The sequence below is a fragment of the Platalea leucorodia genome, assembly GCF_965183815.1.
Source record: "Platalea leucorodia genome assembly, chromosome: 3".
In the NCBI taxonomy this organism is placed as follows: Eukaryota; Metazoa; Chordata; class Aves; order Pelecaniformes; family Threskiornithidae; genus Platalea; species Platalea leucorodia.
In genome coordinates this window covers 127911499-127928789 of record NC_138825.1, presented here as the reverse complement: position 1 = coordinate 127928789, position 17291 = coordinate 127911499, and the positions used below count along the sequence as shown (strand labels likewise).

General features: G+C 68.5%; 1 protein-coding gene across 9 annotated transcripts in view; it reads right to left on the bottom strand.

The window, feature by feature from the left end:
* Nucleotides 1-551: 551 nt before the first annotated feature.
* The window catches only part of DNMT3A (DNA methyltransferase 3 alpha), a 50395-nt gene continuing 33655 nt past the window's right edge, over nt 552-17291 (bottom strand). For 5 of the 9 annotated variants that reach the window (XM_082306939.1, XM_082306940.1, XM_082306942.1 and 2 more), the window contains 16 exons: nt 11824-12036; nt 11558-11716; nt 11363-11470; nt 10508-10664; nt 10157-10306; nt 9904-9948; nt 9179-9258; nt 8858-8970; nt 7907-8090; nt 7688-7772; nt 7173-7318; nt 6560-6886; nt 6361-6446; nt 5717-5786; nt 5320-5438; nt 552-5191 (listed from right to left, as the gene is read on the bottom strand). In XM_082306939.1, coding sequence (XP_082163065.1) covers nt 5050-5191; nt 5320-5438; nt 5717-5786; nt 6361-6446; nt 6560-6886; nt 7173-7318; nt 7688-7772; nt 7907-8090; nt 8858-8970; nt 9179-9258; nt 9904-9948; nt 10157-10306; nt 10508-10664; nt 11363-11470; nt 11558-11716; nt 11824-12036 — 2184 coding nt within the window. In that variant the 3' untranslated portion in view covers nt 552-5049. The remainder of the gene's footprint in view (nt 5192-5319; nt 5439-5716; nt 5787-6360; nt 6447-6559; nt 6887-7172; nt 7319-7687; nt 7773-7906; nt 8091-8857; nt 8971-9178; nt 9259-9903; nt 9949-10156; nt 10307-10507; nt 10665-11362; nt 11471-11557; nt 11717-11823; nt 12037-17291) is intronic. The other 4 variants (XM_082306941.1, XM_082306946.1, XR_014227668.1 and 1 more) reach the window with 3 other exon arrangements.

Genomic DNA, 17291 nt, shown 5'->3' with positions numbered 1-17291 from the left:
CACTGGGACCCCACTGTCACCAGGACTCCACAGCCCTCTGGGACCCCACTGGGACCCCACTATGTGCACTGGGACCCCAGTGCTCACTGGGACCCCACTGGGACCCCACTAGGACCCCACTATGTGCACTGGGACCCCAGTGCTGACTGGGACGCCACTGTCACCAGGACGCCATTGCCCACTGGGACCCCACCACCTGCACTGGGACGCCAGTGCCCACCGGGACCCCACTGAGACCCCATTATGTGCACTGGGACCCCAGTGCCCACTGGGACCCCACTGGGACACCACTATGTGCACTGGGACGCCACCGGGACCGCCCTGCACTGGGACCCCAGCACCCACCGAGACCCCCGCACCGCGACCCCCTGCACCGGGACCCCAGCACCCACCGGGACCCCCCACACCAGGACCCCCCGCACCGGGACCCCCGAGCGCACACAGAGCACAGGACCACAGGAGGGTTTTTTTTTTTTCTCTTTTTTTTTTTCCTCTTTTTTTCTTTTTTTTTTTTTGCACAAAAACAGTACATTTATTCAAGTGTTCTCCAGCACAAGTACATTAGAAAGGAGCTCGTCTGTATTATACTCTTCTGGGCACCAAAGAAAAAAAAAGAGGAGGATGGGATGGAAGCGGAACGGACAGACTTTCTACATCTGCTGCACGCATTGACCTTTAATTAGTTCAGAACAGCTATGTCACGAGCAATACTTACACAGATACAACAGAGTGCCGGGCAAGCCCCGCGGGCCAGAACCATACGGTGAAATGCACAGTATTCAGCGGCAATAAATAGAGAAGCGACCCTAAAAAAACAAACCAACAAAAAACAAAAGGAAGGAACCGAGAGAGAGAAAAGTAGAAAATAAAACGGGGGGGTGGGGGTGGGGGGGAGAGCAGCGGGGGGCGCGGGGCCGGGGCGGCCGCGGCGGCGCTGCGGGAATGTGGCGGTCGGGCGCGGGCTGAGCCAAATCATAGGAGAGGAGGGTACCGAACTCTACGCGCTTATTCCTCGGTATGAGTACATGATTCCCCACAAATAGTTAAGCGTCAGCTACTTCAATGCCTAGGCTAAAACACATGAAATCTCTCGTTTAGTTTTCAAGTACAAAGTTAAAATGCCTTTTTGTTTTTTGTTTTTTTTTTTTAATAATAATATATAAGAGTAAAATAATAGTGCTCTTTGAAACTCCACTACAAGAAAACAAAACAAACAGTCATTGTCCAGACAGCAGACTTAATTTAACAATATATACTTTTAATAAAATGTTTTAGCACCGTGTTTGTCACCCACTCCCTCGGCGGATCTTAAGGAATTTAGGCTTTTTTTTTTGTTTTTACCGTTTCATCTAGGGCTGTGCAACAAAATTTGTCTGTTTGTTTTAAAAAAAGATGTGAGTCGGGTACGTTAAAAACTGAACTCTTTCCCCAGGCGTCCCCACGGTCCCCACCACCGCCGGCGGCTGCCGCGGAGCTGCCGCCGTGCCCCCGGCACCACCGAGCCGAGCCCGGCGCCACCCCGGCGCCCTTCCAGTTGTGCCGCGACGGGAACCTGCTTCCCGCTGGCACTGGCACCAGCACCGGCTCCGGCACCGGCCCGGGCGTCCCAGCCGCGGGCGCCCGCGGCAGGTGCCGGAGCCGCCTGGGACGTGCCAACGCTGCACCGGGCCGGCATCCCGCGAAAGGCACCGTGGGGCCAAGAGGGTCCCAGGGAAGCGCTGCAGGGCTGCGCCAGGCCGGTGCAGCGCGGCGGGGCCCCCTGCGACCCCCAAACCCTGCTGCAGGGCTGTGCCAGGCTCCTGCCCGGCGCTGCAGGGCCCTGCAGGACCTGCAAGCGCTGCTGCAGGGCTGTGCGAGGCTCGCCGCCGGTGCTGCGGGGCCCTGCCGGACTCGCACCCGGCGCTGCAGGGCCGTGCAGGACCTGCAGACAGCGCTGCAGGGCTGTGCAAGGCTGGCTCCCAGAGCTGCAGGGCTGTGCAGCACTTGCACCCGGCGCTGCAGGGCCGTGCAGCACTTGCAAATGGTGCTGCAGGATTGTGCAGCACTAGCACCCAGTGCTGCAGGGCCGTGTAGCACTTGCACCCAGTGCTGCCGGCCATGCAGGACCAGCACCCAGCACAGCAGGGCCACGCAAGACTTGCACCCAGTGCTGCAGCACCATGCAGGACCTGCAGACAGCGCCGCAGGGCCGTGCAAGAGTCACCAACAGCGCTGCAGGGCCATGCAGGATTCGCACTTAGTGCTGCAGGGCCACGTAGCACTTGCAGCTAGTGCTGCAGAGCCATGCAGGACCTGCAGGCAGTGCTGCAGGGCTGTATAAGACTTGCATGCGATGCTGCATGGCTATGCCGGACCTGCTAACAGCGCTGTAGGGCCACACAGCACCCACACCCGGTGCTGTGGGCCATGCAGGACCTGCAGACAGCGCTGCAGGGCCATGCAGGACCCACAGCTGGTACTGCAGAGCCGTGCAGGACCTGCAAGCGGTGCTGCAGGGCTGTGCAAGACTCGCATGTGATGCTGCAGTGCCACGTAGGATTTACACTCGGTGCTGCAGGGCCGTGCAGGACCTGCAAACAGCGCTGCAGGGCCACGTAGCACTCGCTGCTGGTGCTGCGGGCCATGCAGGACCTGCAGACAGCGCTGCAGGGCCGTGCAAGGCTCACGCCCGGTGCTGCCGCAGCAGCCCTGTCGTGCCAGACTCGCCCCGGCGCTGCAGGGCAGCGCAGGATCCGGCCCCGGGACCGAGCCAGAGCCCACAGCCACGGCTCAGCGCCCGGGGCCGGGGGGCCGCGTCCCGCCTCGCCTCCTTTACCACCCGGCAAAGCTGGGCCCCGCGGTGCCCCTCACCGCGGCCGCCCCGCGCCAGCTCAGCTCTCCGCACCGCCAACACCGACAGAGGGGCCCCCGAACCCCCGGTAGCACCAGGCGTGGTGGGGAGGTGGGGGGGCCCCGGGGCCGCCCCCCGCCCATCCCCACCGCCGTCGGTCCCAGCACCTCTCAGCACCCCGGGGCCGCCAGCGCGGCTCGCTGCCAATTAGCCAGCACCCCGCACCGAGCGGCCGGCGGCCCCCGCCCGCACGCGGACCCTCAGCACCTTTCACAGTTAGAGAAGAGACGGCGACGGGCCGGAGACCCTCCGTGAGCCTCCCCCGTGCCGTAGCACCAGTCCCTGCTCCCGCCGGAGCCCCTTCGCTCCAGCGCCGGGCACAGGATCCGGCCACCCCAGCGGGCACCGGGGATGTGGGGCAATGCCCCCGCACCGAGCCGGACCCACCGACCGCTCACGGCACCCACAGCTGCCAGACAAGTAGCACCATCCACGGCAATGCCAGCACCTGCCTGCATCCTGCCTGCACCCTGCCTGCACGCGCCATGGCTCCCCTCTGCACCGCCAACACCGTCGCGGCTCCCGGCCCCCTGCGGCCGGGGCTGCCTGCCCTTGACACCGACACCGCTGCTCCCGCAGCATCCCCGCGCCCACCGTGCACCTCACGGACACGGCTGCTCCGAAAACACGCTCGGACAGAGGAGCGATGCCCCGAGCCGCCTGGTGCACGAGGCAACGCCGCGGGCAGCACCGGCGTCCCATCCCAGCTCACCGGGGCATCGCCCTCCTGCCGACCGGCCCGGCCCCGCGGATGTAGCACCAGGGTCCGGGGACTCGCAGCCATCCCCGTCCCGTGCCGGGAGCGCCCCAGCCACGCTCCGGCACCGCTCCGTCCCAGGCTCGCTCCCTGCCTGCCTCCCGCCCTGCCCGCGTCCCTGCCGGCGCGGCACCGCCACAGCTTTCGGCAAGAGCCTGATTCACAGCACCCGTGCCCCACGCCGCCCCGGCAGGCAGCACCTGCAGGCAGGAGCACCCCGCTGCTGCCACCGGGTCGGGGGGGGGACAACCAGCACCGGCCCGGCCGGGGACGCCACGTACGCAGAAGAGCACCAGTACGTTTGTGCGCGTCGCGGGCAGGGCGGGCAGCGCGGGCAGGGCCGGGCAGGGCAGGGCGGCCGTCGCCGCCGCCGAGGGAGGCGCTTCCTTTTAGGACAGAAAAAGGTTATTGCATGACTCGGGATGGAGACGCTTCCCGCCCGGCCGCCGCCCCGGCCCCCTCCCGCGCCGCTCGCTCGGAAAGGCCCGGCACGTAAGGCAACATGGAAGCTGATGTCTCGACTCACCCCGCTGTTTAAAAGCACCATTATGAAGTCAGGTTGTACAGTAGTAACAGTACCTTTTATATATATATATATCTATATCTCATATCTATCATATATATATAAACTGTAAACAAGAGGTAACAGCGGCTTCTAGGATTTGCTTTCTTCAAGGTTTCCTGTGTGGTAGGCACCCAAAATACTGTAGAAAAGGTGTGTGTTGTGGTGTGTGTGTTCTCGGCTTCCCTGCCAGTTGGGTTGGCTCCATATCACCAGTGAACGGTGCTGGTGGAAAAGAGTGAGGCTCAGTCGCTGGGCGTTGCGGAGCCGGCCGAGCGCCTCCCTGCCGCTTCGTGCTCCCCCCAAGCTCGCCGGGCCGGCGGCCGGGCCGTGAGCTCGGCGCGCGCTCGGCGCAGACGGAGCGGGTCTCCTTCGCCTCCGCCTCTCCCGGCTGGGGTTTCCCGCTGCCGTTTCCCCTCCTCCGAGAGCAGAGCTGGTGACGGCATCTCGTCTCGCCCGCTGCTCCGAGAAGCAGAAACCAAACCAACAGAAAAACCCAGCCAGAAAAGAGCGGAAAATTAAAAGGTTACCCCCAAAAAAAATGGTTTTGGTTTTTTGTTTGTTTCTTTTTTTTCGTTTCGTTTTTGTTTTTTTGTCGTTTTCGTTGGTTTTTTTTGTGTTTTTTTTTTTTTAAATAGGCTAAAAGCTGAACATTGGAAATTCAGGAGAGGACACCGAACCCTTTCGCTCGGGGAGACGTGTGCCGGGTTCCCGTCGGGCTGCGAAATCCCGTCTCTCTTCTGGGTGCTGACTCTTCTCTCATTCCGTGTTTTCACTTCTCTTGGCGTGGATGGTTTTGTTTCTGACTTGCTCCGTGTCACCAGTTCCTGTCTGTCTCTCTTAAACGCAGGCAAAGTATTCCTTCAGGGGAGCAAAGAGGTGGCGGATCACCGGCACGCTCCAGGATCTGCCGAGCAGTCTCTGCCGGGCCAGGCGGCTCATGTTGGACACGTCTGTGTAATGCACCGGGAAGCCGAAGACCCTGCGGGGCACGGGGAGGGGGGACAACGGGGAGCGGGGTCAGGAGGGTGCCGGCCCCGAGGGACACGGCGCTGCCGGCCTCCCCCGGCGCGCGCAGCCCCGCGGCGAGCCCGCGGCCGGCCGCGGTACCTCTCCATCTCCGTGCACCACAGAATGTCCTCCTTCTCGTTCATGAAGACGGGGAAATGCTGGTCCTTGCCCTGCTTGATGGAGTTGGAGCGAGTGGTGATAGTTCGCACTTTGCTGAACTGCAAGAGGCACAGGCTCGTCACGCTGGGGGGTGGGACGGAGCCCCCCGGCGCGCTGGCCGCGGGCAGGCGGGGTGGCCGCGGGCAGGCAGTGCCGCCCGGTGCCAAATCCGAGGCTCCCATCCCGGGGTGCCGGTGCCATCGCCGTGTCGCTCTTCCACCCTCGGGGGACCCCTCCCCTGCAGCCCAAGGGGCCGGCGACGGCCGCAGGACCCCACCGCCCCCTCGGCCACGCTGTCCCCACTCCCGCCCAGTGCGTCCCGCGTGCCGGGGCTGACCTTTGCTATCCTGCCGTGCTCCAGGCACTCCTGCAGCTCCAGCTTATCATTGACCGTGGACGCGAGTGGCCTGGGGAAGAGAGGCAGGGTGGGCACGGGCTGGCAGCACCATGTCCCCGTGTCCCCAGCCGGCACCTGCCTGGCGCAGGGCAGCTCTCCCACCAGGGTTTGGAGGGCACTGGGTGGACAAGGCCGTTTTGGGGGGCTGCGGCAGGCGATGGCGAGAAGCAGCCGATCCCTGTGGGAGCCTGCCCACGGCCACCAGCCGTGTGCCACCACGGCCCCGGTCCAGGAGCGACACGGAGGGCAGCTCCATGCCACCCCACCAGCACGAGGCAGCAAGGACAGGACCGGCCTCTATGGGGTCCGCTGCTCCGGGCTTTCAGGGTGTGCTGTCACCCAGCGCCACTGCGTGACCCCCCCTGCTCTCGCCCAGCACCGACCGGGGTCAGGGGACCCCCAGAGCCACATCTGGGCCCGGGGAGGATCCAGGCATCCGGCCCTTTCCACAGCCCCCAGCAGCGCCCTCCCTCCCATTGCCGGACCAGGGGCTGCCGGCCGCCCCAGCCTTGCAGCAGGCAGGGTGACAGGCCGGCAGGTGCCGTGGGCAGGCAAGCGGCTCGGCTCATGGCGCTCTCACCAACCTGTTCATCCCGGGAAGGTTCCCCCAGAAGTACCGTGCCCTGTGTGCTGCAGACACTTCTTTGGCATCAATCATGACGGGGTTGGACTGCGAGAAGGGAGAGAGGTAAGAATTGAGCGGGGCTCGGCTGCCTGCGGCAGGGGCAGGACCTGGGAGTCCCCGGCTCTGGGTCCGGAGGGCGGCGACCCCCCGGCACTCACCTCCAGGAAGCGCGAGATGTCCCTCTTGTCGCTCACCCCCATGGCCACCACGTTCTCGAAGAGCCAGAAGAAGGGCCGGTCGTCACCCTCCTTGGGCCGGGCTTCGTGGAGCAGGCGGTAAAACTCGAAGAAGAGCCGCCCGGTGCCCTCTGGGTGGGAGAGAGCGAGAGGCGCCGGCGTCAGCGGCGGGGGGCCGGTGGTGGGGGCCAGCCCCAGCCCGGCGGGGAGACACCTACCGTAGAGCCCCTTCCTGGCCGGGTTGACGATGGAGAGGTCGTTGCAGGGGCTCCCCCCAATCACCAGGTCAAAGGGGCCCCACTCCTGTATCTGCAAGAGGGAGACCCCCGGTGAGCCAGGCGCCGGCGCCAGACGCTGCCCGGGCAGGAGGCTGCTGCCCACGCGGGGGACGGCGTGCCCGCTGCGGGGGACGCCTGGACACACGGCGGGGGTGGGTGGTGGCCGAGCTCCCCGGCGGGATGGCGAGGCTGTGCCGGTGAAGCCCAGCATGCAGCGAGATGCAGGACAAGGGACCAGACCCATCTTGGGGACCCTCTGGGGGGACCCGCTGCCTAAGGGAGGGGGGAGCCACGGGGGGCCGGCGGGCAGGACGTACGTGTTTCTGGGTGACATTTCGGACGTCCCCGACGTACATGATCTTGCCCTGGTGCCTCACCATGCCCACGGTGATGGAGTCCTCGCACACCTCGGAGGCGATGTAGCGGTCCACCTGGATGCCCAGGTCCTTCAGCACCAGCAGGCCTGCGGGGAGCGGGGCTGGGGTGGGCGGCGCGCAGACGACGGGCCCCCACCCCCTGTCCCGACCCGTCCCACCCCGGCAGCACCGCTGTCCCCGTGCCACCCCCTTCCCCTGCGCCCCACCAGCGTGGTCCCCCAGGGGCAGAGGAGATGGCGGGGGCTGCCCACGGGAACACTGGGCCGGGGGTCCCACAGGCCTGCCCACCCACGGCTGACACCCCGATGGGTGCGGGACCCCCCTGCCCCACAGCCGGACAGTTGCAGGGTGCAGGCAGGCTGCTCGCCCCACTCCCTTCTGCCCCCTATGCCTGTCCCAAACACGCCCCAGGGAGGGTCCCTGCGGGGGCTGCCGGGCCAGGGACCCCCACCCACCTGTGGCGATGCCATCGAAGAGCGAGAGCACCCGGATGGGCTTCCTCTTCTCGGCCGGCACCGGTGGGTACACCTTCGGTGGGTCCTGAAAGCCACGGGCGGGCGTCAGGCGGGGAGGGGGGACGTGGGGCAGCAGGGAGGGGGGACATGGGGCAGCGGGGACGCAGGGCAGCGGGGAGCCCGGCTGGGGCCGGGGGGTCCTTCTGCAGGGGCACTCACAAACTCCTGGTCGTGGTTGTTGGCGAAGAACATCTGGAGGCGCGAGGGCCAGTCCTCCCGCCGCCGCAGCAGCCCGTAGACGCCCTTATGGCCGCACATGTAGCAGTTCCAGGGGTCCTCCTTGATGGCCGCCTGGGCCGCCCCCGGGCCCACCAGCAGGTCCACGCACTCCACGCAGAAGCACCTGGGAGAGCCGGGAGCCGGTGTCAGCGGCAGGGCTGGGCCCGGTGCCCTCTGGCAGCAGCGGTGGGGGATCGGGCCCCTGGCACGGCCCCAGTGGGACTAAGGCCAGGCTGCGGCCCTGCCCCTCCAAGGCCAGTGGTGGGGGGGACACTGGGACCAGCAACCCCACACCGGGACCCGCCGCACTGCCCAAACCTCCGCCAGCCCCATGCAAAGACCCGCGGCCGGGACCGGTGGCATCACCGAAACCTCCCAGCCCCATGCCAGGACTGGGGCACCACCAAAACCCCACACTGGGACTGTGGTGCTACCAAAACCTCCCCAGCCCCATACCTAGACTGTGGCATCACCAAAACATCCCAGCCCCAAACCAGGACTGGCATCACCAAATTCCCATGCCAGGACTGGGGCATCACCAAAACCTCCCCAGTCCCATGCCAGGACTGGGGCATGACCAAAACCTCTCCGGCCCCAAGCCGGGACCAGGCTGGGACTGGGGCATCACCAAAACCTCCCCAGCCCCACACCAGGACCAGGGCATCACCAAAACCTCCCCAGTCCCATGCCAGGACTGGGGCATCACCAAAATGCCACACCAGGACTGTGGCACCACCAAAACCTCCCAGTCCCATACTGAGACTGCGGCATCACCAAAACCTCCTCAGCCCCACGCCGGGACTGTGGTATCACCGAAACCTCACAGCCCCATGCCAGGACTGCAGCATCATCGAAACCTCCCAGCCCCACGCCGGGACGGCGGCCCCGGACCTGCAGCAGTTGTTGTTGCCGCACATGAGCACCTCACGGCCACCGCAGCAGATGGTGCAGTAGGACTGGTAGCCGTCGTCGTCGTACTGGTACGCGCACTCCAAGAAGCAGTTCTGGGGAAGAGCCAAGGCGTGAGCGTGGCACGGCCCAAGCCCTGCGCCAGGGACGCCGGGACGCCGCTGCGAGGCCGGGCACCCTGCGAGGGCACCGGGGCAGCTCCTGGCAGAGGGGCCTGGCAGGGAGACCCCCGGGACAGGGTGTCTGGGGGGGCCCAGCCGTGCCCACTCGCCTGGCGCTGGGGCTGCCTGCGCCGTGCCGTACCTTGCAGTTTTGGCACATTCCTCCGATAAATAGAGGATGCTCCAGGGTCACGTTGAGGCTCCCGCAGGAGATGCAGATGTCTGGGGGCCAGGAGGGGAAATGTTACCCCCAGGCTTTGCCACCCCCTGCACCCTGGAACCCCGCGCCGGTGAGCCCGGCGTGTGGGGAGCAGCCCAGCCCCGGGCCCTGTCCTGCTGCCATCCCCCGCAAACGCTCTCCCCTGTGTCTGGGTCACACCGGCTTCACCCCCGGAGCTGGGCAGCGGCGGAGCCCTCCCCCAGCCCCAAACTGCTGGCACCACCGGGACAGCCACTGTGGCGCGATGGGGACCAGCCCTGGGGACAGCGAGGCAGGGCTCCCACCGCCTCCCCGGCCCCCTCCTGGCCCCCAGCAGCCCCCCAGCCCTGCCTCGCTCTGTGCCTGGGCTCAGCCCTTCCCGTGCCGGTGACCCCAGCCCCGGGCAGCGTCCCAGGGGTCCCCGCCACCGGCCAGCGCGGTCCACTGTCACGTCACGGCTGGTGCTGTCCCTGCCGCCAGCCGGGCTGAGGGATGGGATGAGCCCGTCCTCTGGCCCCTTGGGCTCCCCCTGCCCCGCCGAGCCCCCTCCGCCTCCCTGCTCTGCAGCCAGAACTGGCGCCCGGCTGGGGAGGGACCCTCCACCCCAGCCCCGTCCCCGGGGCCAGGATGCGTCCCAGCCCCGTCCCCGGGCACTGCCCCACACTCACCCTCGATGTTCCTGCATTTCTGCCGGACCTCGTAAACGAGCCGCTCTGGGGAGGGAGAGAGGTGTCAGGGTGGGGAGAAGGGAGGGGACCGGCGGGAGGGAAGGGCCCCGAGGGAGAGGGGGACCTGGCCTAGAGCAGCTCTCGCCCCGCAGCCCCCCACGGTGAGCGTGGCCCTCCTGGCAGCAGGGTCACGGCCAAGCAAACCCCCGTGGAGGGGGTGGGCGCAGGGGCATCCCCGACCCCCGGGCAGTACCTCGGGTGCGCTCGTCGATGATCTCCTTGACCTTGGGCTTCTCTGTTGTGCTTTTCCTGGGTTTTTTGGCGGGCGGGGGCGGTGCGTAGGCAGCTGCTTCTGGCTCTACCCACATCTCCGTGTAAACTTCTTTGTAGGGGTTTCGCTCCTCTGCAAGGGGTGCGTGGGGTCCCGTCAGCGGGGTCCCGTCAGCCCCGTGCCCCACACGGGGACCCCAGCGCTTCCTCTGCCCAAGCCCGTGCCACTCTGGTGATGCCGGACCTGATGGCCAGGGGTCCCGGGGGACACTCGCCAAGGCCACCAAGCGGGTCCCCGTCCTGCGAGCAGGGCCCCGTGCCTCCCCCCGCTCACCTTCGGGGGGCTCCAGGCCCTTGGGGCCGGAGGGCTGGAAGCCGCCCAGGGCCCACTCGATCATCTGCTTGTTCTGGATCTCCACCACCTTGGAGGTGTCTGTCTCGTCGTTCTCGGGGCACGCCGGGAAGATCTTCCCCGCTCTGCTGCTCGCCACCTGCCAGGGGAGCCGCAGGCTCAGCTGTCACCCACCCGCCCTGTGAGGGGGTCCCCATCCTCAGCCCCCGCCCCGGCTGCTCCAGACGCTGCCGGCATTGCCCAGCCAGGCAGCCCCCAGCCCCAGGGCACCTACGCGGTCAGACTCCCCCACATCGCCCCACGAGAAACCCCCAACGCCTCCCAGCGCTGCCAGGAGACCCCCAGAAAGCCAGGCCCCCCCCCCCCCCCAGCATCACCCCGCAGGGCGCTCAGCACCTCCCCAGAGACCCCAACCCCCCCCCAGCTCCCCCAACCGACCTCCAGACACCCCTGGCTGGGACAGGAGATTCCCAGACACCCCCAAAACCTCCTTGGGGTCCCCTAGATCCCCCCCTCTTTGAAGAGGCACCCTGTGCTCCCCAGGACGCTGCCGGGTGCAGGAGGTGAGGCGGGGCCAAACCCTGGCAGGGTGGAAGGGCGGCTGCCTGCGCCCACACACCCTGCCGCGGCCGGCAGGACGGACCCGCTCGGGAACCCATGTCCCCCAAACCTCCCGGTGCTGGGGGGCCAGTGCCAGCCTGCAGCCGGTGCCAGCCCGCAGCCGGTGCCTCCTTGTAGCCGGTGCCAGCCCGCAGCCGGTGCCCCCCTGTAGCCGGTGCCACCCCACAGCCGGTGCCAGCCCGCAGCCGGTGCCACCCCGCAGCCGGTGCCGCTCACCTGCAGCACCTCGTAGATGGCTTTGCGGTACATGGGCTGCTTGTTGTAGGTGGCCTGGTGGAAGGCGCTGGCGAAGGAGCTGAGCGGCAGGAGCTTCTCCACGCAGACCTGGGGGACGGGAGGCGGCCGTGAGCCTGGGGGGACGCCTGGGGGCGGGGGGGCTGCCCGGACCCCCACCCCACGGGTGCCACTTACCACTGAGAACTTGCCGTCCCCGAACCACATCACCCAGCGGGTGCCCTCGGCCGCCCGGCTCCGGCCCGTCATCCACCAGGAGACGATGCGCCCGGGCCACCAGGAGAAGCCGCGCAGCTTGCCCCACACCAGCTCGCCGATGCCGAAGCCCCGGCCGTCCTGAGGAGACGAGGGGAAGGTCAGGGGCCGGTGGGGAGGGGGTGCCCGCGTCCTCGGGGGGCACCGGCCCCGCGAACCCCCTGGTCCCCGGCCAGCCCTGCCCTCACCTCGTACTCGGGCTCGTCGTCGGCCGACTTGGAGGTGTTCTTGTCGACGGCGTCGGCCACCACTGGCTCAGGCGTGGTGGCCACGTTGGGCGAGGCGGGGTCGGTGGGCTGCTGCGAGGCAGGGGGGCTGGCCTCCTCCTCCTTCTGGGGCTCGGCCCGCGGCGTCTCCTCCACCACGTTCATCACGGCAATCACCTTCGCCTTCTTCTCCGCCTGGGGAAGGGGGGGACAGGACAGCGGTCAGGGCAGGGCTGCGGGGCGTCGCTCACCACCCGGCACCCCAAGGGGCGGGCAGGGGCGGGCAGGGTGCCCTGGGCCAGCCGGGCTGGGGGGGGGCCGCACTCGGCAGCATCCCTCGGACTCTGGCATGGGCCCGGCAGCCCCCAGGGCAGACCCCCCCCCCAGGCAGCAGGCGGTGTCGCAACGGCCTCTCTGGGCAGGCGGGGACCCCCGAGTCCTGTGCCACGGGGGGGCTGTGCCACGGGGGGGGGCTGTGCCACGGGGAGTCCTGTCCCATGGGGGGGTGTCTGTCCCATGGCGGGTCCTGTCCTATGGGGGGGTCTGTCCCATGAGGGTCCTGTGCCATGGGGGATCCTGTCCCATGGGGGGGGGGTCCTGTCCCACTGGGGGGGTCCTGTCCCATGGGGGGTGGGTGTGTGCGTGTCTGTCCCACTGGGGGTCCTGTCCCACTGGGGGCCCTGTCCCATGGGGGGGTCTGTCCCACTGGTGGGTTCCTGTCCCATGGGGCGGGGGGGGGGCTGTCCCATGAGGGGTCCTGTCCCACTGGGGGGCTCCTGTCCCACGGGAGGGGGGTGTCTGTCCCATGGGGGTCCTGTCCCATGGGGGGGGGGTCCTGTTCCCCCCATCATCTCCATCGCCAGGGACCCCCGGCAGCCCCCCCCCCTCCCGGCCCCCTCTTCCTCCCTCCCGGGGCACAGCACCGGGACCCCCGCCCCCCCCCCCCGGGCACCCCCGGCCCGTGTCACCCTCCCCGGCTCGCCCGGTGCCCGCCTCGGACCCCCGGCCCCCGCTGTCCCAGGGCCGACTGTGCTGAACTGCGCTGCCCGGGCCGGGCCGGGCCGCTGAGCTCCGCCGGGCAGGGCCCAGCCTGAGCCGAGCCGAGCCGAGCCGAGCCGCCCTCCCCGCGCTGGCCACCTACCCATGCGGGCTGGGCGCCGCGGCGGGCCGGGCCGAGCCGAGCCGAACTAAGCCAAGCCGAGCCAGGCTGGGCCGAAGGGAGCCGAGCCGAGGCGGACCGAGCCGAGCGGAGCCGAAGGGAGCCGAGCGGAGCCGAACCGAGCCGAGCCGGGCCGCGGGGCAGGGCCGCGGTTCTTTGTCTGGGCTCCCCGGGTCACATGGTGCCTCCCGGCCCGGCTGGTTGGCTGCGGCGGGAGGGGCCGCGCGCCGCCGAGGGGACAGCCCGGCTCGGCCCCGCTCGGCTCCGCTCGGCCCGGCTCGGCCCCGCTCGGCTCCGTTCGGCCCGGCTCGGCTGGTCTCGGCCCCGCTCGGCTCCGCTCGGCCCGGCTCGGCTGGTCTCGGCCCCGCTCGGCTCCGTTCGGCCCGGCTCGGCTGGTCTCGGCCCCGCTCGGCTCCGCTCCGCTCCGCTCGGCCCGGCTCGGCCGGTCTCGGCCCCGCTCGGCCGGTCTCGGCCCCCTCACCGTGCCCCGCTCCCGGGCCCGGTGCCCGCCGGCCCCTTCCCCGCTCCCCAGGCCCGGCCCCGGGGGCTCCCCCGGCCGGGCCCCGCGCTACTCACCGGCCCGGCGGCAGCGCTCCCGTCCGGGCTGGGCCGGCCTCCCCGCCGCCTTTTGTCCCGGGGTCGCGGCCGCCCCCCCGCCCCGGCCCCTTTGTGCCGCGGAGCGGCGGGACCGGGCGGGACGGGACGGGGCGGGGGGCGGCGGCGCCCCGGGGGGCCTCGCCCCGGCACGGCAGGAATCCGCCCGGGGGCCCCGGCCCCCCCAGCGCGGGCACCGGCCCAGTTCGCCCCAGTAGCGCCCCAGTCGGGGAGCAGGGGGGGGCCGCTCCGGGCTGGCACCGGCCCCGCGGCACCAGTTCAGCCCATTACGGGCACTGGTCTGCAGCAGCCGGCCCAGCTCGGCCCGTCGGCAACGGCTGGGGAAGGCCGGCACAGCACGGCACGGCACGGCACGGCATGGCACGGCTCGGCACGTCCGCACGCACCGTCACGGCACTGGTCTGGGACCACGTCACCCAGTTCGACCCATCGGCACCCACCCGCACGGCACTGGTTTGGGACCACGTCACCCAGTTCAGCCCAGACCCATGCGGCACTGGTTTGGGACCATATCACCCAGTTCAGCCCATTGGCATGCACCAACACGACACTGGTTTGGGACCACGTCACCCAGTTCAACCCATTGGCACACACCGACACGGCACTGGTTTGAGACCACATCACCCAGTTCAGCCCAGACCGACACAGCACTGGTTTGGGACCGTATCACCCAGTTCAACCCATCAGCACCCACCTGCACGGCACTGGTTTGGGACCACATCACCCAGTTCAGCCCATTGGCATGCACCAACACAGCACTGGTCTGGGACCACATCACCCAGTTCAACCCATCAGCACCCACCCGCATGGCACTGGTGTGGGACCACGTCACCCAGTTTAACCCACTGGCACACACAGCACTGGTTTGGGACATCACCCAGTTCAGCCCAGAGCCATGCGGCACTGGTTTGGGACCGTATCACCCAGTTCAACCCATCAGCACCCACCCGCACGGCACTGGTTTGGGACCACGTCACCCAGTTCAGCCCATTGGCACACACCAACATGACACTGGTTTGGGACCATGTCACCCAGTTCAACCCGTTGGCATGCACCAACACGGCACTGGTCTGGGACCACATCACCCAGTTCAGCCCAGACTGACACAGTACTGGTCTGGGACCACATCACCCAGTTCAGCCCAGAGCCATGCGGCACTGGTTTGGGACAGTATCACCCAGTTCAACCCATCAGCACCCAAACCGCACAGCACTAGTTTGGGACCACGTCACCCAGTTCAACCCACTGGCACACACCGACACGGCACTGGTTTGGGCAGACCGACACTGTGACGGTGGCTCACCGGGACAGTGGGCTCACCGGGATGGTGGCTCATGGGGACGGTGGGCTCACTGGGACGGTGGCTCACCGGGACGGTGGGCTCATTGGCAGGGTGGCTCACGGGGACGGGTGGGCTCATTGGGAGGGGGGCTCATGGGGACGGTGGGCTCACCGGGACGGTGGCTCATGGGGACGGTGGGCTCATTGGGAGGGTGGCTCACGGGGACAGTGGGCTCATTGGGAGGGGGGCTCACCGGAACGGTGGGCTCATTGGGAGGGGGGCTCATGGGGATAGTGGGCTCACTGGGACGGTGGCTCACCGGGACGGTGGGCTCATTGGGAGGGTGGCTCACCGGGACGGTGGCTCACCGGGACAGGCCGCCCCTGCCAGCGGCTGCCGAGGCAGACGGGGTGCAGGTACTGTCCCCGTCACCCCTGGCCCCGCGGAGGAGCTGCGGCCAGGTGGAGAGCCGGACACCCCAAAACAGGTCCCCTAACGCCTGCCTGCCCCCGGCACGTCCCCGGCAGCGGGGTGTCCCGTGCGTGTCCCCGAAGAGCCAGATGTCCCAACACAGGCGAGCCAGCGCACCCCAAAGCATGGCCCCGCGGCTCTGGCCCCCCAGCCCGGCACGGCGGGGTGTTTTAGGGAGCGGGCTTTTCCCTGGTGCCAAGCAGAGCAAGGAGCCCAGGCGGGGGCTGCAGCCGCAGCCCGGGGCTTGGGGCGCCCGGCACCCCAGGAGGGGCCCCGCTGCCCTCCCTGCCAGCCCCGAGGGTCCCCAGGCTGGCGGTGTCCTGCCGAGCAGTGGCTCCTGAGCTCCGGGCCCCCTTTGTGTTGCAGAGCGGAGGGACAAAGGGGCGGATGGCCGTCCCCCCCCGGGCATGGGGCTGCCCCCCAGGCGGCAGCGGGCCCCCCTGCCCTGCCAACCCCCACCCTGCCCAGGGGCGCCCGGGCCGAGGGGGCAGCCCCTTGCCCAAACCGCCTCGCCCAAGGGACCCCGAACACCAGCAGCGGGGCTGCACCCCACCGCCAGGCACCAGCCCCTGCCCACGGCCCATGGGCGCCCCGTCCCCCAGCACCCTGCCAGAGCAGCAAAGCTGCTTTGGGGACCGGGACTAAAGGGACCCGGACACGCGTCACCCCCGGCCGGGGACGGGGTGGGTCACGCACCGCGGCCGGGCGACGCAGCCGGGGGTCCTCGGGCAGGGATGCCCCGGCGAGGGCACCCAGGGGCACGGCGGGGCACCCACCGGGGCTGGGGCCGTGGGAAGAGCCAGGAGGGACCCGAGGGGCAGTGGAGGAAGGCCGAGGAAGAGGAGGGAAGAAGCCCCAGCAGAGGCCCGGGCCCCTCGACGGAGGTGACAGAGCTGCTGGTTCCCGCTGGGGGGGCCCTGCTTTGCCCCGGGGGCAGGCGGGAGGCAGGCGAGGGAGGAAATCTCCCATCCGCCGGTCGTTAAAGCGGAGATAAGCTGGATCTCCGCGGGATGGGCAATCCAGGCAATCAGCCCAACCTGCCCTCGGGCACAAGCAGCTCTGCCCAGCCCCTGCCCCTGCTCCTGCCCCATCCTCATCCTCATCCCCCCACCCCACCCCCAGCCCCTGCTCCATCCTCATCCCCATCCCTACCCCACCCCCAGCCCCATCTCCACCCCCATTCCCTGTCCCTGTCCTTGCCCCATCCCCATCCTCATCTCCACCCCCATCCCCATCTCCACCCCCATTCCCTGTCCTTGCCCCATTCCCATTCTTATCTCCACCTCTATTCCCTGTCCCTGTCCTTGCCCCATCCCCATCCTCATCTCCACCCCCATCCCCATCTCCACCCCCATTCCCTGTCCTTGCCCCATTCCCATCCTTATCTCCACCTCCATCTTCATCCCATCCCCACCTCCATTCCCTGTCCCTGCCCCATCTCCATCTCCATCTCCATCTCCATCTCCATCTCCACCTCCACCTCCATCTTCATCCCCATCTCCATCCCATCTCCATCTCCATCTCCATCTCCATCTCCATCTCCACCTCCACCTCCACCTCCACCTCCATCTCCATCCCATCCCCATCTCCATCTTCATCCCATCTCCATTCCCGTCCCCTGTCCCTGCCCCATCCCCGTCCCTATTCCCTGCCCCATCCCTGCCCACGGCCGGCACAAGGTCAGGGTGCCCAGCTGACACCAGGGCCTGGCTCAGGGTGCCCCAGCGTGGGCGGGCGAGAGCCAGTGCCCGGCCCTGCACGTTACTGCTGCAGCTGCGAGGGCCGGCGAGCAGCAGCGATGGCCCTGGAGGCTGTGGGGGGTGAGGAAGAGGAGGGAAGGCTGGAGGGGGCCAGGCCACCCCTGTCCCCGCCGCAGCCGAGCTGCTGGGACCCCGCCAGGCAGCCTCTGCCCCCCAAACAGCA